Source organism: Caretta caretta, chromosome 9 (genome assembly GCF_965140235.1).
Source record: "Caretta caretta isolate rCarCar2 chromosome 9, rCarCar1.hap1, whole genome shotgun sequence".
In the NCBI taxonomy this organism is placed as follows: domain Eukaryota; kingdom Metazoa; phylum Chordata; order Testudines; family Cheloniidae; genus Caretta; species Caretta caretta.
The window spans coordinates 8,483,443-8,504,112 of NC_134214.1; the positions used below are offsets into that span (position 1 = coordinate 8,483,443).

Genomic DNA, 20,670 nt, shown 5'->3' on the forward strand with positions numbered 1-20,670 from the left:
GGGAAGTTGAGTCCCCCTCGGGCAGCAGGTCCTCTCCCTGTAGGGAGGTTGCTTTCAACCCGCCCCCCACATCCCGGCCTGCCGGCATTTCTGTGGGATGCCAGGAGAGGAGGTTGGGTGCAGGTGGCGGGAGAAGGGGTTGGAGCTGGGTCCCCAGGGAAGCGTGTGAGAAGGGGGCAGGGGGCAGCTGGCAGGGGGTGTGCTGGGGGAGGGGATTGGAGCTCCAGGCCCCTGGTCCTGAAAGAAGGGGGAGCGCAGCAGCTGGCGGGGGTGTGTGCTGGGGAAGTTTGGGAGGGGATTGGAGCTGGGTCCTCAGGGAGCCTGAGAGGTGTAGGGCCGTGAATGAGGTGCTGGTGGCTGTGTTTATCCTCCAAACGAATGTTTATTATCAATTTGCAAATGTAAAATTGGCGTGAGGAGGGGGTGGCAGCTCGTCAGGGCGAGAGCTCGCAGGGGCAATGAGGTGCTGATGGGCTCCATGGCTGTGACCTGAGACAGGGGCCCAGCTGAGCTCCCCACCCGGCCAGGTTCCCTCGGGACGATGGACCCTCCAGCGGCCCCGGCTGTATGCTGCAAAGACTCCAGGGCAGAACAGTGTGATGTGGAAGCCGGTCAGCATGCGAGTGGGGGTGTGCATAGATTAGCTTTATCTGTGCCCCCCATACATGTTGAACCTCCCCCCACATGCCCGCACAGTCCCTGTTCGCCCCACGGGCAGAATCCTGAGAGCTGCACCCCCATTTGAACGGCCCCGTTGGCAGGTCCCAGGGGGCCAGGAAGGAGAAAGCCAGAGGGGTGCACCCTGTCACCGGCCTGTCGCCTGCGCTGGGCTCCAGATTCATGCAGTGGCATTCTGCACTCCCTGCCCGCTCCTGGTGCTGGTCTCCCCCACGGCAGGGAGCCCCAACCCCTGTGTGCGCCCCCTTTGCCCAGCTCCCCATGCCACCCCCTGCAGCCCAGCTCTCTGCACTGCCCTCCACCCAGCCTGAGCACAGCTGGCCCATGAGCAAACAGAGCTGTTTGCTTTGCTGGCAGATTAGCAGCCCACAGTCAATCCCCTTTGTCCGCTTGACTTTCTCTTTTATGATGGGATCTTTATGGCAGCAGGGGCTTCAAAGGGCCTGGGGGCTTCCCCTCAGCTGCCCCCACCCCAGGCACCTGGAAGTGGCCTGTAGCTTCCCATCTCCCCCTGCAGCTAGTGCTAACATTCTGGCCCAAATGCCCGTGTGGGAACCACCAGGGCTGCAGCTGTGGGTGGCCTTCCAGCTGCCTCTGGGAGGGGGAAGACAGGCGCCGCTGGGGGGCATAGGACAGGGAAGGGCTCAGTGGAGATGGCACCTGACTGCACGGGAAAGGGCTTGAGTGAAGTTGCAGAAAGAATCCCCCAGAGCCAGCTCCCCCTTCCTGGCTCGGTCATTCACACCCATGCAAACTGAATGCAAATGGCTCCCACCAGGGGGAAAGAGGAGAATCCTGGCCTGGGAGCAATTGTCACCCACTCTGCCCAGGTGTAAATGACGATGCCAGGTGCCAGAGGGTGGCGCCCATCCCTCTGTCACCAATGCAGCAGCCATGCAATGGGCCCCTCCCCCCCACCTGCGCCAAGACCCCTTCTGTCCCTCGCCCAGGCTTTGCTTTGAGTGCTCCTCTCACCTGGAACAATTGGTCCCCATATTCCAGCAGCTGTGACCGGGCAAGTGCTGGCAGGGCAGGGCCTCGGAGCAAGGTGACACCTCTGAGCCCCGTTTCCATAGCAGCTGAAAGATGGGCACTCATGTTCCGAGCACAGAGGCACTCGCCCAGCCGGGGGCATTCGGTCCTTGGGGCCCATTTGCAGCTTGGGCTTTGCTAAAGCTTTTGGTACCAAGCAGGGAGATATGCCACTGGTCAGCCCAGCAACTGGGCAGAGCCCCACCTAGCCTATTCACACAGGGACTCCAAAGGGAAGAGCCCTGTTGGGATTCATGCTGGAGATCTATAGGCGACAGGCCCTATATCCCATTCCCTGACCCCCACCCACCACCCAGCCGTTCCTCCAAACCAGAGCAGATTGCAGCATTGGCATCACATGGGTTACAGCTAGCAAGAAACAAAAGCCAACAAGAAGAGTTCTTTAAATACATTAGGAGCAAGAGAAAGATGAAGGAAAGTGCAGGTCCGCTACTTAGCATGGAAGGAAACTAATAACTGGTGACATTAAGAAGACTGAGGTGTTTAATGCCTATTTTGCTTCAGTCTTCACTAAAAAGGTTAATGGTGACCAGATACTCAACAATGAATAATACTGACAAGGGGGAAGGAACGCCAGGGATAGAACAGGTTCAAGAAAATTTAGCTAGGTTAGATGCATTCAAGTCGGCAGGGACTGATGAAATTCATCCCAGGGCAAGTAGCTGGAGCAATCTCCGCTCCGTTAGCAATTATCTTGGAGAACTCCTGGAGGACGGGTGAGGAGCCAGAGGCCTGGAGAAGGGCAAACATAAGACCTGACATTAAAAAGGACAAAGAGGACCCAGGGAATTCCAGACCTCCGAGCCAAACTTCAAGACCTGGACAGATACTGGACCCAGTGATTACACACTCAATTTGTAAGCCCCTCGAGGGTGTCAGGGTTGTAAGCTATAGCAAACAGGGACGTGTCAAGAACAAGCCGTGCCAAACCAACCTCATTTCCTTCGTGGCCAGACCTGCTGGCCTAGCGGCTGGTGGGGAAGCAGCCGTGAGAGATCTTGATTTGAGTAAGGCTTTTCACACCGTCCCACACGTGACATTCTCATAAGCAAACTAGGCAGCCTCGGAGGAGAGCAGGGTAGAGAGGGAGGTCTGGGAGCCCCAGGTGTAGAGAAGGCAGCAGATGAGGTCACCCACGTAAGAGTCTAGAGCAGGGGACCAAGCCCAGCACCCTGAGGTGCAGCAGCTGAGCAGGGGAGAGATGATGCTGAAGGGGAGCTAGCAAGAGCATGGGGCTTGAAAGCTCCAGAGGGAGGGGAGGGGGAGTACAGAGCAAAGGGCCTGAGACGTAGCCAGGAGGAGGAAGTCACTCAAAGCAGGGTGACAAGCACTGATCCCCAGTACATACCTCTCTGTTGGCTCCCATGTGATCTGCCCACCCATGGTGGCTCAGATCTCAATAGCCGATGCCCCCAAAAGTCCCAGAGCAGCCAAGACACTTTGCAAAATATCCATCTAGATAGCACTTCACTTACCACTGACCTGCAGCCAGCAGCTGTTTAATAGCAACCCCGGGCATTGCTTTGGGATAGGAAGGGAGGAACAGTCCCTTTGAAAGGGAGGGGTGATTCCTGGGATCAGAAGGATCTCCCAGAGCTAGAGTTTTGCCAGGATGTGGGGTTCAAGCCCTCTGATTCTCAGAAAAGGGTCCCAGAATCACAGGAGGGGCTGCACGAAGCATGATCTGGGAGCATGGGACAGCTCAGTTAATAAGCAGCAGTAACTCAGCCTGTCCTGCAAACAGCCCTTGCCCCAGCGCGAAGATTGAGGCAGCTCTGGGTGTGGCCTTTTATGTAAATTATTCCACACACTAATTTGCATGTCTCAATTGACTTCCGCTTATGGTCAATGCACCCTGCCCCAAGCAGTGGCATGGGCAGGACATGGAGCTGCAAACGTGGAGCTGGCAGCTGTAGCTGGGGAGGAGTGAATCCAGGATGAGTGGGGGCTGGGGAGCCGGGATCCATGGGGGGTGTGTAGGGTGGAGGGTACTCTCGGGGAGAGGTAGGTGCTAGTTGGGATCGACCTCCACCACTACAGGATCCACCCTGGGGCTGGGGGGAGCAGCAAGAGGGGAGAGGCAGAACAGCTGATCCCAGGAGCCAGATGGAGCACTTATAGCTCTGTTGAAGGTGCCCCCGTCCAGCTAATACACAGGCAGAGCTGGTCATCCGGCTCCTACCAGGCCTGCAGCCTACACCACAGCTGGGGCTGGGGTAGAAATAGCAGGCTTTATAGAGGCATCTTATTTCCCATCAGGCGTAGCTTCCTTAAAGAAACAGGCACACTAGTGTAGCCTACTCCAAGTTGCAACCCCTGCTCTGAGTCCTCGGCTCATGATCTCCCAAAGCCCCTCCTTTTAGGAGTCCGTCCACGCAAGCGCAAACCCTTCTGGTCGCCCCTGCGTATGACAGAGTAATGGCACCCAGCACCCCCGTCCACCTGGGAGACTAGGAAGAAAGAGAAGGCAGGAGACGAGGCCTGCAAGGAGGGGGAGAGACAGCACGAGCCTTCATTCATACCAGGTAGGTCTCCTTCGCCTATTACCAAGCCCACCCAAAGCCCTATGGTATCATAGCTTCCCAGCTCCCTCCCCTGCGGCAACTCTGTTCACCCCATGCAGGAAGAATCAGTTTCCAGCTAAATGTGGCCTAGATGAAATTACTGTAAGGTGGGCGCATAACTGGTTGAAACACCGTCCTTAGCGAGTAGTTATCAATGGTTTGCTGTCAAACTGGGAGGATGTATCTAGTGGGCTCCTGAAAGGTTCTGTCGTGGGTCTGGTACCATTCAGCTTTGTCATTAATAACTTGGAAAATGGAGTGGAGGACATCCTTATAACATTTGCCGATGACACCAAGCTGGGAGGGGTTGCAAGCACTTTGGAGGACAGGATTAGAATTCAAAAAGACCTAGACAAACTGGAGAATTGGTCTGAAGACAACAAGATGAAATTCAATAAAGAGAAGTGCAAAGTACTTCACTTAGGAAGGAAAAATCAAATGCACAGCCATGAAATGGGGAATAACTGGCTAGGTGGTCGTACTGCTGGAAAGGATCAGAGGTTAGAGTGGATCACGAATTGAATATGAGTCATCAGTGTGATGCATGTGCAAACAAGGCTAAGATCGTTCTGGGACATATGAACAGGAGTGTCATATGTAAGACACTGAGAAGTGCTCTACTTGGCATTTGGGAGACCTCGGCTGGAGTACTCCATTCTGGACACCATTTTAGGAAAGAGGTGGATAAACTGGAGAGAGCCCAGAAGACAGCAAAGAAAGGTTTAGAAAACCTGACCTATGAAGGAAGGTTACAAAAGTGGGTCTGTTTAGTCTAGAGAAAAGAAGGCGGAGGGGCGACATGACAACAGTCTTCAAATATGTTAGGGGCTGTTATAACGAGGGCTGTGCGATCAACTGTTCTCCTTGTCTACTGGAGGTAGGACAAGTAGGAATGGGCTTAATCTTCAGCAAGGGAGATTTAAGTTAGACATTAGGAAAAACTTTCTAACTCTAGGTAGTTAAGCTCTGGAACAGGCTTCCAAGGGAGGTTGTAGAATCCTTGTCATTGCAGGGTATAAAAACAGATCAGACAAATATCTGTCCAGGGTGGTCATAGAATATTAGGGTTGGAAGAGACCTCAGGAGGTCATCTAGTCCGACCCCCTGCTCAAAGCAGGACCAACCCCAGCTAAATCATCCCAGCCAAGGCTTTGTTGAGCTGGGCCTTAAAAACCTCTAAGGATGGAGATTCCACCACCTCCCTAGGTAACCCGTTCCAGTGTTTCACCACCCTCCTAGTGAAATAGTGTTTCCTAATATCCAACCTAGACCTCCCCAACTGCAACTTGAGACCATTACTCCTTGTTCTGTCATCTGCCACCACTGAGACCAGCCAAGCTCCATCCTCTTTGGAATCTCCCTTCAGGTAGTTGAAGGCTGCTATCAAATCCCCCTTCATCCTTCTCTTCTGCAGACTAAATAACCCAAGTTCCCTCAGGCTCTCTTCGTAAGTCATATGCCCCAGCCCCCTAATCATTTTCATTGCCCTCCGCTGGACTGTCTCCAATTTGTCCACATCCCTTCTGTAGTTGGGGGACCAAAACTGGACACAGTACTCCAGGTGTGTCCTCACCAGTGCCGAATAAAGGGGAATAATCTCTTCCCTCGATCTGCTGGCAACGCTCCTACTAATACAGCCCAATATGCCATTGGCCTTCTTGGCAACAAGGGCACTTCTAGGTTTACTTGGTCCTGCCTCAGTGCAGAGGGGCTGGACTTGATGACCTCTCAAGGGCCGTTCCAGACCTACATTGCTGTGATTCTGTGATGGCTCAGGACATCGGTTTCCCGTCTCATTCAAAAGGCGGCGACTGCAGCCACACAGTGCCCCCCAAGCACTGCCCTGGGGCATTGGGGTCAGCCCCAACTGCGAGGCGAGAACCACCCCCGCTGGCTCCCCCACCTGGCTCCCTGCGGCCCCGGGGCACTGGAGCCGAGAGGAGCACGCCCCCTACCCCACTGCCTACAGCAGTGCCTGAACTCTGCCTTCCCCGCTCTCGCCAGGCCGCGCCGCGGGGAGCCCAGCACCCAGGCGCTCTCCCGCTGGCTCAGAGACGGGGCAGGCCGGGGCCAGGTAGATCCGCTGCAGAGATTTTGCCCTGTCAGAGCCCAGCCTGAGCTGCCCCCGTCCAGCTGAGGCTGCAGCAGGACACTGTGACTTCTAGCTGCCAGTCACTGTGCTGGGGAGCCAGAGGGACACATGTCACTGGACTCTGACGGGGCTGGCAGACAGGCCAAGGGGCTGCCTAGGGCCAGGGCTGCAAGGTAACAGTGGCCCCCCCATCTCCCATGGTTTCAGATGAAGCTACCCTGCCGCCACCTAGTGGCAAGCGAGTGACACCGTTGGCACCGTTTCCCTCTTCTCAGCGTAGGACGGGTTGGGATTTCATCCACCTGCCCCCCTGACGCTGTCCCCATGGCAAGGGGCAGGATCATCCCCTTTGGGATCGGGGCTGCTTGTATTCTGAATGCCCCTGTGTCACCCAGGGGCCCCCGCCAGCCACTGCCTCATGCACAGCCCTGCGTGAGCAATTACTGAATGCTGGGGTAGATTTGGGAGGGGCCCCTGTTCGGCAAACGCTGATTCAGGCCCACAATGCTGCATGCAGGGGTTGGCCCGGACACCCTCCACTACACACTATGGGGGTCTGATGTCCCGAGAGCGGGTGATGCTCAGTCTAGGCCCTGGGGAAAGGTCTGCGATGGGAGCCGGAGCGTGGTGTCAGCCTGAGAGCTGAGACACTCCACGGAGTGCAGTTCACCCCCAATTAAGTGGCTTGCGGTGGGTGGGCAACAGCAAGTGCTCCTGACAATGCAGCTCTTTGCACTATGCAGACGTTGCATTCTGCAGGGACGGCCCTGGCAGCCAGAGAGCTTAGGGACCGTTACTCCTGAAGATCTGCAAAACACTGGGCTTCCCAAAGCAGATCAACATGCCAATTGCCCAAGCAGGATCCAACAACAGACCCCTCTCAGCCGACGCACTCCCTGGCGCTAACCCTACTCGCACTCCCCAGTGTCTTCCGCTGCCGCAGCCTGGAGTCCTCGCTTCTGGGGCCGGATGCGAGAAGGGTCGCAGGCTGGAGACTCTGCATGGTGCGTCCCCATTAGCCTTGCTGCTGAGCCCAAGGCTTGGGCTGTTAAATCAGTCTGGGTCCTGTTGCTCAGATCTGGCCCTTGCTGTTGGGATCATGGCCTTTGTCAGCCAGAACTGTACAGCAACACCCTGCTCCTGGCATGTCAATTTGTCCTTTTGAAGCTCAATTTCTTCTGAGATGCCTCAGCCCCGACCCCCACTGGGAACCTGAGACGGGCGTCCCCAAAGACAGTGACAGTTCAGAAATAACTTCCCTGCTCCACCAGGCTGTCTGTAAACCTTCGATGAGTTACTGCACCAGCCCTGTCCCTGCGGCCCTGTCTCCACTCTGGCGGTCACCTGTGCGCTCTTTAACTGACCATATGGGCAGTTAGATCTTGGAGAAATGCTTTTTACCAGCCGGGGTGCAGTTCGTTTTCGACTCACCACTTATGCCTGGTTGTTGCAAGGGTCCAGCCACACAGATCCAGTTGCAGGACTGGGGCCTTGAATCACGTGTTCAGGTGTCGAGCTCCTGCTTAGAACTTTATACCCAAAAAGCCACAACCCCCCTCCCCCCCCCCCCCCGCCCCCATTCCATGGTATTGAAATGTCCCGGCCACGCACTTATTGTGTTGCTGTCTGGAAGGAGGTTGTGAGCTCTTTGGGCAGGGCCTGCGTCTTATTGGTTTCGGGAGGCACTTGGCACACTTTGGGGTGCTTGGTTAGTTATTACTGTTGTTGCTGCTCTTCTGGGGCTGGTTCTAACCAGGTCCAAATTAATTTAGTTTCCTTAATTACCAAGGGAAAGGTCGTCCCGCTTAAAGCATCAGCCCTCTGCTCCCTGGGCCACTCTGTAGATTTGGTCCCAGGAGCAGGCTGGCAGCCTCTTTGGTCCATGCTCTTTGCTGTGGGTTTATTTCCTGCTGGCAGCCCACGGGCTGGGCAGAGGAAGCGCCCCCATGGGCATGGGCACCGGCGGCAGCTCCGTATAGGTCCCAGATGGGCTGTGGGAGGGCAGAGGGCAGATTTGTGAGCCGCTGCTAAATTCCAGTTTTAAAGAGAATCCACTTTCAGGTTCAAGCAAGAGGACCAGGAAGGCAGTTCAGTGTGGAGGCCATGCCCTCCCCATGGCATCCGGGTGCCCTTGGAGACGGGGTCCGAGGCTCTGTGCCCACTTGCAGTTGGCGTTATGGAGACACAGAATACAGCCAGTTGAGGACTGGGGCGGTTTTGCTGTGCCCTGCATAGCCCTGGCGCTTCAGCCCCTGGCTCAGACTCCCTGATGCCAGGGCGCCTGCAGCCCGTCACGTCCACAGCAGGCAAGGAGGTCAGGCAAAGACGCCCACCGCAGCTCGGCAATGTTTGTATTGGGCAAGGCCAGGTGTGTGGGAAGCCGGGGGTGTTTGACCCCGGTGCGCTTCACTCGCCTGCCAGCCCACTCTTGCGTCTGCTCAGAACCAGGCCGGAGCTCCTGCTGGCATACGCCCTGCCCTCCGGCTTCCCCTCCAGATCCCAGACTGCCGGCCCAGCTCCTCTGCGGCTCTCCAGGTTGGCATGGCAGGGCCTGGGGTCGGGGAGGGAGGGAGGTCATGGGAGAGGAGCGGTGTTTGTTTTTGTCTGGTCTGTCTCACATCCAACTTCCCAGGGAGGCCGCACCTCTGCCAGGAACAATGGCCCACGTGGCTGGCGTGTGAGCATGTGCAGGTGTGTAAGGCCGGAGGTGTTTTGTGTGCATGCGTACGCCTGACCGTGAGCGGGACTAGTCTGAGAGGAAAGGCAGGAGACAACAGTGAACCCAACTGAGGGCTTCCCAGATGCAGGGCAGCTGGGGGGCAACAGACGTGAGTCAGTGGTTGGTTGCCAGGGTCTTTGCAGATGCTGGTAGCGCTGGGTCCCTGCCTCTAGGCGCTTGCCCTGCAAACAGCTTCCTCCTGCAGCCCTGGGCGGAGGAGCCCGGGGGAGGAGCCGACGTGGCTGGGGTGGGGTCTGACCCTTCTCCGATGGCCATACCCTGAGAAGATGCATGCTAGGAACTACGGGGGCAGAGACTGGCAGGTCTGTTCCGACTGAGCCCCTCAGGCCCCGGAGCACGTCGTGCTTTCTGTGGGACGGGCACCCAGCGCAATGGGTCCTGACCCCTCTTGGGCACCCCCGGTGGCAGCACGAGAGGTGGCCCTGGGGATCTCCGGCAGCATGCCCCCTGTACATGCAGCTCCCGAGCAGAGGAAGGCTGGGTGCCCGCTCCGAGGGGTGGGGGCAGTGTACAGCCGAGGGGTGTCAGGGCTGTTGGCACAGCTGCGGGGGGTCATTTTCCAACTGGCTCTAACTGGATGGGTCGTTACCCGGCAGACAGCTCCCCTGGGGAAGGGGCTGGGGTGTATGGGCAGCAGGGCAGCACCTGGCTAGACAGCCCAGTGTTGAAGGAGGCCCTACAGTGCTGTGAAGGAAGAGCCTCACCCCATCCCAAGAGGCACCTGCAACCTTGAGGATGCTGGGGTGCACACATGGAGCCCTCCTGGGGGACACTGGGATGTATTCAGCTTCTGCCCATGCGGGAGCAGCTCCTCCCTGGGGGTGAATGTGCTGGGGGAGGGGGGGTCTGCCCTTCCCCATTCCGCGCTGGCATCCTGGCACTCACCAGACAGAACTTCATGGGGTGGGGGCGAGGTGGGGGGTTACAGGGCCCCCCCGGGCAGGGGAGCTGAGGGTTTGACGCTCCAGGCTGGCTGTGTTTCACCCCTTCTTTTACTGAACAGGTGGCAGCCTGGGCTTTCCACAGTTAAACCAATCCTGGGGGACTTTCATTAACAATTAACGTTGAGCAAATAGCTCGAGAGTCACTTCCCTGCAGAGCCCCTGCCTAGCTCCTGCGCTGTCCCTTCCCCGGGCTGGGCCCCTGCCTGGTTCCGGTGGGCCACCACTTCCCTGGGCTGGGCCTCTGCCTGCTGGGCTCCTGCAGTTGCCCTTTCCCCAGCCCATGCCCATCTTCCACGGCTGCCCCTTCCCTGGGCCTGGGCCCCTGTCCCACAGTTGCCCCTTCCCCAGGCCCCAAGGATTCCACCAGCTGCCCCCTGGGCCTGGGGGCTCTGTGTCTGCTTCCTCCCCTGTCCCTTCCTGACTTGCAATCTGCTCTGGGCTCCCAAAGCTCACACCTCCCCACCCCGCCCCAGAGCTGTGTGTCCTTCCCACTGCCCCACTGTACGGACTTCTCGGCTGTTTGCGCCTGGTCTGGACAGGGTTTTCCAGTGGCCACTCGCGGTGAGGAGTCCAGAGGGACTGGCTCGTTTGGATGGGACATGCCGGTCACATGGTATCAGCTCGGTTCCCTGGCTGGTTCCCTGGTTCACAGAGCTTAGCGCCTAGAATCCGATTCCTTCCCAGGAATCTTCTCAGCTCTGCCCTGCACCCCCTCTGGGGCAGATGACTGAGTCCAAGGGTGGCCACAGAGATGACCCAGGGGCCCAGGGCAGAGGACAGTGCCTGGAGGCACTTCTGTGGGGCAGCAGGAGCTGAGCAGGTGATAAAGCCCAGGGACGAGGCTGAGGGTAGCTCTGAGGATGCTGGAAATGGGGCTGCCCATTCTTTGCATTAGTGTGAACCCGACACGGCTGGATTGCCTGACACAGACATGAGGGTAGCGGGCCCCTTACAGCTCCCAGGGCAGATGTGTGTGTGTTCCTCTGGATGGTGGATGCTGGGGGTCTGGGGCAGGATTATCACCAGCATCTCTGTGTGTCACTTAGGGGACCTTGCGGGGTGGGGGTGGGGTTTGCATCCCTGAGCCCACAGGCCAGGACTCCGGTGCCAGGGGGAGTGAAGGGGGTGCTGGGAGCAGGTCCACCATGGAACTGGAATTTCCCTTCTCTGCTCACTAATTGCACCGTCTCCATTCCAGGTGGTGCCGAGAGCAGCCCGTGAGCCCTGACCTGCTGGCTGGATGGTTGGGGCTTTCTGGGGGAACCAGCCAGCTGTGCAGCCCAAAGCAGACACCCTTGCAGGCCTCCAGCCGTGGGGAGCCAGCGCCAGGCCCCCAGCTTGCATGCCGTTCACTCTTTGGGGCACTCAAGTTCCCACAGTCCGTGCTGTGAAAGCAGGTGGGCAGGAGACGCGGACCCAGCGGGAAGTGGGGCTCACCCGGCTCGTGCAGAGAGGGAGCTGGTGGGGCTGGTTCATGGCACGAGCTGTATCGCACGCCAGTGGGTGAGCACAGCGAGGTGGTTGCCTCCGAGATCCCAGCCCGTGTGCACAGCTCCAGTGCTGCAAGCCAAGGAGGAAGCCGGGGGAAGCAGGAAGCCTTCCCAAGGGCTTGTGCTCTGTGCCCCAGTGCCTTCCCTCGGAGGTCAAACAACACAACAGGAAGCCTTGCTGTGGTCACTCGGCAGCGGGAGCTGGGCAGCGTCACTCGGGGGCTCTTCTGTCCCCTGCCCCACGGCCCAGTCCTCCTGCCCTGCCAAGAGCCTGGGCTAAAGCTGCCCTAAATGGAAGCCGGACGGGAGCAGGAGCCCAGCCGCTGGCCCCGGGGAGAAAGATGCAGTGCAGAGACGGCCAGCTTAGCATGGAGTTGAACAGTGAGTGCTGGGCTGGGGGTGGACAGGGACAGGGCACCCCCCAAGTCTGGGCATGGGGAGGGGGGTGGAGTCTCACACCTGGACAGGGATAGACAGAGCTCCAGAGCGGGCCCTGCTTGGTCCGGGGCAGGACTGGTCCCTGCAGCCCAGTGTCCAGGGCTGTGCCCATGACTGCGGGGATGAGGCCTCTCCCCCTTGGGAATGTGGGGCTCAGAGCTATTGGCTGGGCACTTCCCAGGCCTGTAACATCAGTGACTGTGCCGGCCTGAGACAGCCCAAGTGCCCCCGGGTGCCACAGACTGCCCTCCAGCCCCGGGTCACTCAGAGCACCCCGTCCCCCCGGGCTGATGGGGCGTCTCTCACTGCTTTGCCCACTCTCAGTCCTTCAGGAAAGGGAATCCCCAACCTGCCGGACCCTGCCCCAAACAGCCTCAGCACCGAGCGCCAGCCGAGGGAGAGGGAGCAGGCCAGCCCCTGCTTGGCTCACAACCTTGTTCCCATCACATGGCCCAGATCAACCTGTCCGTGCATCGGAGGCTTTCACACTGTAGGGGACTGGGGATGGGGGCGGGGAGGCTGCCAGGGATGGGAGGGCAGGGCTGGGCTGATGGGGAGGGAGAGGCAGGGGCCAAGTGAGTCTGGTGGCAGTGAAGGGGCAGTGACCAGGGGATGACGGGGATGGAGGGGCAGGGCAGGGCCGGGCAGGAGTGATGGAGATGGAGGGGCCGGGCCGGGTGGGGGTGATGGGGACGGAGGGGCAGGGCCGGGTGGGGGTGATGGGGATGGAGGGGCAGGGCAGGGCCGGGTGGGAATGATGGAGATGGAGGGGCAGGGCTGGGCCGGACGGGAGTGATGGAGATGGAGGGGCAGGGCTGGGTGGGGGTGATGGAGACGGAGGGGCAGGTCAGGGCCGGGTGGGAGTGATGGAGATGGAGGGGCAGGGCCGGGTGGGGGTGATGGGGACGGAGGGGCAAGGCAGGGCCGGGTGGGAATGATGGAGATGGAGGGGCAGGGCTGGGCCGGGCGGGAGTGATGGAGATGGAGGGGCAGGGCTGGGTGGGGGTGATGGAGACGGAGGGGCAGGTCAGGGCCGGGTGGGAGTGATGGAGATGGAGGGGCAGGGCCGGGTGGGGGTGATGGGGACGGAGGGGCAAGGCAGGGCCGGGTGGGAGTGATGGAGACGGAGGGGCAGGGCAGGGCCGGGCCGAGCGGGAGTGATGGAGACAGAGGGGCAGGGCTGGGTGGGAGTGATGGAGATGGAGGGGCAGGGCCGGGCCGGGCGGGAGTGATGGAGACGGAGGGGCAGGGCCGGGTGGGGGTGATGGGGACGGAGGGGCAGGGCAGGGCCGGGCGGGAGTGATGGAGATGGAGGGACAGGGCCGGGCCGGGCGGGAGTGATGGAAACGGAGGGTCAGGGCTGGGCCGGGCGGGAGTGATGGGGACGGAGGGGCAAGGCAGGGCCGGGTGGGAGTGATGGAGACGGAGGGGCAGGGCAGGGCCGGGCCGAGCGGGAGTGATGGAGACAGAGGGGCAGGGCTGGGTGGGAGTGATGGAGATGGAGGGGCAGGGCCGGGCCGGGCGGGAGTGATGGAGACGGAGGGGCAGGGCCGGGTGGGGGTGATGGGGACGGAGGGGCAGGGCAGGGCCGGGCGGGAGTGATGGAGATGGAGGGACAGGGCCGGGCCGGGCGGGAGTGATGGAAACGGAGGGTCAGGGCTGGGCCGGGCGGGAGTGATGGAGACGGAGGGGCAGGGCTGGGTGTGGGTGATGGGGACGGAGGGGCAGGGCAGGGCTGGGTGGGGTTGATGGGGACTGATGGGCAGGACAGGGCCGCTACAGCAAAGGCCTGGGGTGCTCAAAGCAGCTGAGTAGCAAGGAGCCTCTCCCAGGGGACTCAAGGGGAGACGCCAGGCTCCTGAGCTCACAGACTCACCGGCCGAGCGGAGCGAGCTCACCCACAGGCCAGAGAATCCCCGTCCCAAGCTCTGAACTCCCCTGGAACTAGCGCGTCTCTGTTAGAGACCCAGGGCTCTGAGTGCGGGGAATCGGCCCCCCAGCAGTCACTGCAGGAAGGGTCGCTGCCTCTGGAGAGTGCAGGGCCCGGGGGCTGCCTGGGGCAGGGTGGGGGTTTCTGGGACGCACTGTACAGAGGACACTGGCATTCCCCGAAATGCTCTGAGCCGCGTGTGACGCCACCCACGACGTAGAGCCCGTCCGCGTCTGTGCTGAGGCCACCGAAGAGGAACCTGCGTCCAGAATCGCTCGCGGTGCAAACGCGCCTTATCAGCGGGATGAGAGTGCGACGCACACGGCCAGCTAAGGAAACCATTTATCCTCCCCTATCGCTGCCCCGCTTCCTGGGGATGGAGCCCAGCAGGAAACATGGCCCCATTTCACTTTTGCAGTGGATACTTGCGGTTCTCCTGCCAAGGGGCACTGTCAAGTAGGTGGGTCTAATGTTTCAGGGTGTAGAACCCCTAATTCTAGAGGGAGGGTGGCCTAGAGCTCATGGCCTCCCTTTGGGAGACCTTGTTTGCCACACTTTAACCATTCATGTTGAAATTTTCCATGCCTGGGATCTGCCTCCGGCTGAATCTTTTGGGAAAGTTTCAGCTAAAACGATTCTGTTAGAGGAGAGGAAAATATGTCGTTTTGCCCATGTTAAGAAAACACATGCAAGTGTTTGGCTGGGAAGCTCTCGCACTCCCCAGCTTTGGAGTAAGGCTTTGAGATTTGGCAGAAGGGTTGCCCTGGTGGGAGTGATTTGCCTTTTGCCAACCCTGTGAAAACCAACCCAAATTCGGCCACGTTATAAGCCGCTGAAAAAATCTCAGTTTGCAAAAGAGATTTGTTCTAGTTTGGCAGCTAAATTCCCCAAAGTTTTCATCTGCACTGAGCATGCTCCAACCCTCGCAGTGCCCAGCCTGCAGCCAGACCCCATCCGCAGAGGGCAAATGAGCATGTCCCACCCTCAGCTGGCCTTTTCCTGCAATTGTTGCTCTGGACATCAGCAGTCTGAGACTCTCCTGTGCTCTCGGCGCGCCGCCTGCTGGGGCCCAGGCAGCGGGGGAACTGGCGAGGAAACTGGACAGACGCACAGGAGAGAGGATTGGGGGTGCCTGGAGACTGGCTGCAGAAGGGGGCAGAGAACTTGTTAGAGTGGGGGTGGGCAAGGAGCTGGGGGACAGAGATCGGCTGTGTGGGGGGGGATCTAGGTAAACGGTGGCAGAGACAGGCTGCAGCAGGTATATGCTGGGTGGACTGTTAAAGAAGGGGTTGTAACCACTAGATCACACTCCCCTCCGCAATCTGGAATTGATCCCAGAAGTCTTGTGTCTCACCATTCCTCTGCTGTTGGCAAGCAGCTGTGACGGCCGCAGCGCATCCGCACAAGTGGGCCGAGGGAAGGTTGCGGGGCTTGACTTTGCAACTGTAATGTCCTTTTACCATTGTTTTCTGGCTGTAATAGTCACATTTGTTCTGCTGTCGTCTCAGTCCATTGGAAAGCGTTGGAGATGGCCTCAGCCTTCCCCTGCCACATTCCCGCACCTGCGGTTGCAGCTGCTCCCTGAGAAGCCGAAAGTGAAACGGCACGGGGCTAGCACGGGGACATTGCCTGGCCCAAGCTGATGCGGTTGCGAGTGGGAGGGAAATGAGCTGCTTACCTGGGACGGTTACTCTCCAGGAGTTAGCAGTTCAGGGAAGGGCTTCTGTTTGGAAACCTGCTGACGTTCAGCCTGGCACGGCCTTCCAAAGCCCCTTAGCTAGTAACAGCCATATGGCCTGGTGGGTAGGGCCCTGAGCTAGGAGACCCGGGTTCTGGTCCTGCTATGGACATGCTGCAGGGGCTTGGGCCAGTCACCTCTCCTCTCTGTTCTGCTTTGTCTGTTTGGACTGTGAGCTAATCAGGGCAGGGACTGTCTCAGTGTGTTTGTACAGCACCAAGCACAGCAAGGCCTGATTTGGTAGAGGGCTGTCAGCACCACTCTAGACCAGTTCATAACACCAGTCACCACCACAAAGGGGCTTTCTGTCTGAAGATGCCCTAGCCACCTGTGGGGCAACACACATGTTAATCCATCCCAGCAGCCTGCCGGCTCCCTAACTGGGGCCAGAGGGCATCTCTGGGAAGATTCCCTAACCTTAAAACTGTTTCCCTCTTGATCCGTTTCTCCTTCTCACATTTCTGCCACCCATTTGCCTGGCAGATCCCCTCATCCCTCCCCAGACCCGAGTTGCTTTGGAAAGAAACAGCTCTTTTTTTAAACAAAGCACCCACCGTACCCAATTCTCCATGCCTGGCACCGTGGGTCATTTACACCTGTGCAGGTGGGTGTATCAGACACCCCCTGCTGGCAAGCGGAGAATTCGTGCACAGCGGTGAATGGCGACGCGGGGGCCCACACAGGGGCGGTCAGGCCCAGCCCCTCCTTTGCCCTGCTCTTGGCTAGACAGGGATCAAAGCTGTGTCGACAAGACAGTGTGGACTTTAACGTGAGCTAGGCTAGAGGAGTGAAAGTTTAGGCCTGAGCTGGAACGTGAGCAGTTTCACACGTGTTAAAGGACAAGTGCATGGGCTGCCTTAGACTTTTCTCACACGTTCGACCGTGCTCCAGTGCTGGGTAGGAGGGGAGGGGGATGGAGGAGGGGGTGGTCCCACTCCCAGTGGGGCAGAGAGCTAGGCAGGTGACCAGCACTGGGCCAGGGGTGACTGGCTCGGTTTTGGAGCTCAGCTTGGTTTGACTTAAAGCGCCGGCCTCAGGGCGGACAAGTAAATCACTGTCCTGCCTGGCAGGTAGTGGGTGGGGTGCGTGACTACCCGGAAGGAGAAGGCAGGAGAAACAGCTGGAGAAGCACGTGTGGCCCAGCATGAGTCTCCATCAATGGGGCACCCACAGGCTGCAGGGAGGGGCGGGTGAGCCACGCCTGGCTGCGCACCAACTAAATAACCGCAGGTGCTGAAACCAGGAGAGGGCAACACAGACAGGGCCAGCATGTAGCCAGGTAAAAGCCCCAGGGGCCTAGAGACGGGACAATAGGCCTGTGCTAGCCCTGGAGAACGGCCCAAGAACTGACCTGTGGGTGTGAGATGGGGGCACAGCTCTCCTTGGGTGGGGTGTGGGGAGGCAAACTAGGGGAGATTCTTGGGCTTTTCCCCATGGAGCGGGCGCGCAGGTCTCCTGGCTGGGCTCTGCCCTCGGGGAAGTCTGGCCCATGCTGTCTTTCCCTTTGGTTGCCCTCAGGGCTGCTGTTCCTCACAGCATTCCTCCTCCACATCAAGCTGTCCAGGACGAGCCCGGCCCGGCTGGTCTGCGACAACCGGCTGATCCAGAAGTACATCAGCGAAGCCAAGGACATGGAGAAGAGAGTGGTAAGGAGACACGCTCCAGCCCGGCTAACCAGGAGCTCCCCACAGCCAGCGCTCCTGCTCGGGCCCCTACAGCACCCCCTGCTGGGAGCTCCCCCTCAGCCAGCCCTCCTGCCCTTCTCCCTACAGCGCCCCCTGCTGGGAGCTCCCCCTCAGCCAGCCCTCCTGCCCTTCTCCCTACAGAGCCCCCTGCTGGGAGCTCCCCCTCAGCCAGCCCTCCTGCCCTTCTCCCTACAGAGCCCCCTGCTGGGAGCTCCCCCTCAGCCAGCCCTCCTGCCCTTCTCCCTACAGCGCCCCCTGCTGGGAGCTCCCCCTCAGCCAGCCCTCCTGCCCTTCTCCCTACAGAGCCCCCTGCTGGGAGCTCCCCCTCAGCCAGCCCTCCTGCCCTTCTCCCTACAGCACCCCCTGCTGGGAGAGGCTGGGAGCTCCCCCACAGCCAGCGCTTCCGCCTGAGCCCCTACAGCACCCCCTGCTGGGAGAGGCTGGGAGCTCCCCCACAGCCAGTGCTCCTGCCTGGCCCCCTACAGCGCCCCCTGCTGGGAGAGGCTGGGACTGGCACAGCTGGGAGCTCCCCCCACAGCCAGCGTTCCTCCTGCCTGGCCCCCTACAACGCCCCCCTGGTGGGAGAGGCTGGGACTGGCACAGCTGGGAGCTCCCCCCACAGCCAGCGTTCCTCCTGCCCGGCCCCCTACAGCGCCCCCTGCTGGGAGAGGCTGGGATCACACAAACTTCAGAGGCAGGAAGGCAGAGAAATATCCTGCCTGGCCAGCTGTGCGGCACAGCCCCTGCCACGCCTCCACTCCTCCTGAGCCTGTGCTCATTCCGTCTCTTGCCCCTAGAGCTGGCCTCACGGGCTGGGCTCTCCTAGGCCTCTTGGCGTCTCACTCGGTGCTTTCCACCTCCTCTCCCCATAGAGCCAGTGCCAGGAGCTCCCCTCACTCTCCCAGCCCCTTCCTCTGCCCATGGTGGACTTCAGCCTCCGGGAATGGAAAACAAAGACAGTGAGTAAGGCCAGAGGCCCTGGGGGACAGGCGTGGGGTGGGGTGGGCCCAGGAGTTCCAGCTCTTCCCTGGCCACGAGGGGGAAGATGATCACTCAGCCCATCACAGAGGGGGCAGCAGACACAGGGAGGAGTCCCTGAGGGGAGGGAGATATTTGTCCCACTGCTGGCTGCTGCCCATGGGCTCAACAGGGGGCAGTCTTGCTCTCTAGGGATCCCCCTTGCAGGCTCCCTCGCCCCCTGCTGGTGGGGTGATGCCAGCGTCCACGTTCCCATCAGGCTGCTGGGTTAGGAGATGTGGGAAGGACTGGGGCTCTCACCCCTGAGTCCCTGCCTGCGGCTAGGGGGCCCCAACCCCTGCAGCACTGGGGCCAGGCACTCACGCCCCCCCTCCCCCTTCTCTGTCCCTGTCAGAATGAGACAAAAAGGCAGGAAATCCTCGGTGACCTGGCGCTGCTGGTGGACGCGGTGACCGCTGTGCAGGGCCATGTGAGGCAGGAGTGTGCGGCTGCCCTCCTGGGGCAGCTCTACAAGAAAGCCAACTCCTTCCTCCTGCTCCTGCAGACCTTCAGCTGGCAGGTGAGACCCCTTCTGCCCAGCCCCAGCCTTGCCCCTCTGCCCCCATCAGCCCTGCCCAGCCCACCCCCATTACAGCAAGGTGAAGAGCTCACCTTGCTCCTCTCTAAGCCCGGAGTCCCAGCTGCAGATTTGGCCCCAGACGGTGACGCTGAAGGGGATTGCTCAGGGCGGGGGAAGCTGTGTGTTTGAGTGCCCATTCTCTGTCTTGGGACAGGTCAGTGCCTGGCAGCCAGACCGCACCTCCCGGACAACCCTGCAGAGCCACCCCAGCGTAATCTTCCTGGTCTACCGGCAGCTCGTGCAAGGCAAGCTGCGCTTCCTGTTCCATGACCTGGCAAAGGATTTCTGCCGGGAAGGAAGCCAAAGGGTGCCAGAGCCCCCAAGCACCCCATGTCCCCAGCTGCCTCAAGGGGACAGTGAAAGCCCTGCCTCATGATGGAGGCACCCACCAGACCACAGGTGGAGACAAGGTGGGAAGGAAGCATATCCTGCCCCCTCCCACTCTCCAGCAATTGGGGGAAGAGCAGGGCAGAGAGGACCCTGCTGGAGCAGAGGAGGTCACACCCAAGGACAGAAAGGGGGCTCCTTCAGTCCTAGAGAGGCCCCCCCATTTCTGCGTTGGTTAATATCGACTCACAGCGAAGACTTTAGAGCTGAGCAAAAAGGGGCCTGGCCCCCATGAGACTGGTTGGGGCCAGAGGATGCAGTGTCAGCTCTGCACATCCCAGGAAAGGGAGAGGATGCTGCCCTCCAGGGAGGAGCTCCTGTGGGCGCACAGTGAGGCAGGACTCATTGGCATGGGGCCTCTGAATCCAACCAACACACATGCAACACGTGCGGACTCGTCCCCGCCCCAGGGCACATGTGAGAGAACTCACTCCCCATCCACCAGCCCTGTCTCCAGCCAACCACTGTGTAATCCAGCCCAGCACCGCGGGGCGGGGGACTCGCTGTGCCAGGGGATCAGCCGGCAGAACGCTGCTGTGGGCTAAGGCACTTGCGGGTGCACGACCCTGCAGCCCCAAGGCTCGTGCCCCCAGCTCTCCATGCGTCACCGCAGCCCAGCCTCCCCGCAGGGAGGGTGTTGCTGCACTTGCTGCTTATCACGACGGTGGAAGCGGAAAGGAGACGGATTCGGGCTGCTCGTTAGAGTTAAGGATCAGGAAGGGGGCGGGTGTCTTTTACTGGGAAAACGTCTTACGATTAAAGAGCTTATTTTTCTAAAGAGCCCTGTGATCTCGCTTAGCGGGGGTGCAAAGCTCACCGGCAACTGTGGGATCTGGGGCTAGCGCTGGGACCCAGGCCTGCTCGCTGGGGGCCCATGCACAGGGGGGCGCCAGACTCTCTCCTCCACTCAGCTCCCTATCCTGCTCTGGAGGATGTGTGTGGGGGCTGAGAACCAGCCCCACCCTCCCCTAAGAATGAGGTATCCAGCGCCCTCCTGCGGCCACTGCAGGAACGGCAGGCAGACAGGTGCCTTTTCTAGAAACAGAGCAAGCTCCGGCTCTCACACTTTCTCCTAGCCTAGCCTCTTCCCAGGCTAAAGCATCTCGCAGGCATCTCCCCTCTCACCCCTACCCTGCAGCAATTTCTAGGCTGAATTACATGGAAGGAGACAGCATTATAGAGACCATGTCTACGCTACACGCAGTACGTCACGCAGACACTTCCTTCAGCCTGCTGCATTCTTCCTCCACGCCCCCTCTAAAACCCAATCCCCACTGCCTGCCACCCCACTCCCATTCTCGGCTCTCCTGGGAGTTTCGGGGCCATTCGCACCT

At 59.9% G+C, this 20,670-nt stretch overlaps 1 protein-coding gene across 2 annotated transcripts; it reads left to right on the forward strand.

The window, feature by feature from the left end:
• Positions 1-11,589: 11,589 nt before the first annotated feature.
• THPO (thrombopoietin) lies at positions 11,590-20,096 on the forward strand. Of its 2 annotated transcripts, XM_048865463.2 has the most exons (5): positions 11,590-11,942; positions 17,186-17,313; positions 18,225-18,311; positions 18,725-18,889; positions 19,104-20,096. In XM_048865463.2, exons 1-5 carry the CDS (start codon positions 11,903-11,905, stop codon positions 19,323-19,325), a joined length of 642 nt encoding a protein of 213 aa, XP_048721420.1. In that variant the 5' UTR covers positions 11,590-11,902; the 3' UTR covers positions 19,326-20,096. The 2 variants fall into 2 exon arrangements, with proteins under 2 accessions (XP_048721420.1, XP_048721419.1); XM_048865462.2 differs by lacking the exon at positions 11,590-11,942 and having other exon boundaries at positions 16,985-17,313.
• Positions 20,097-20,670: the final 574 nt, after the last annotated feature.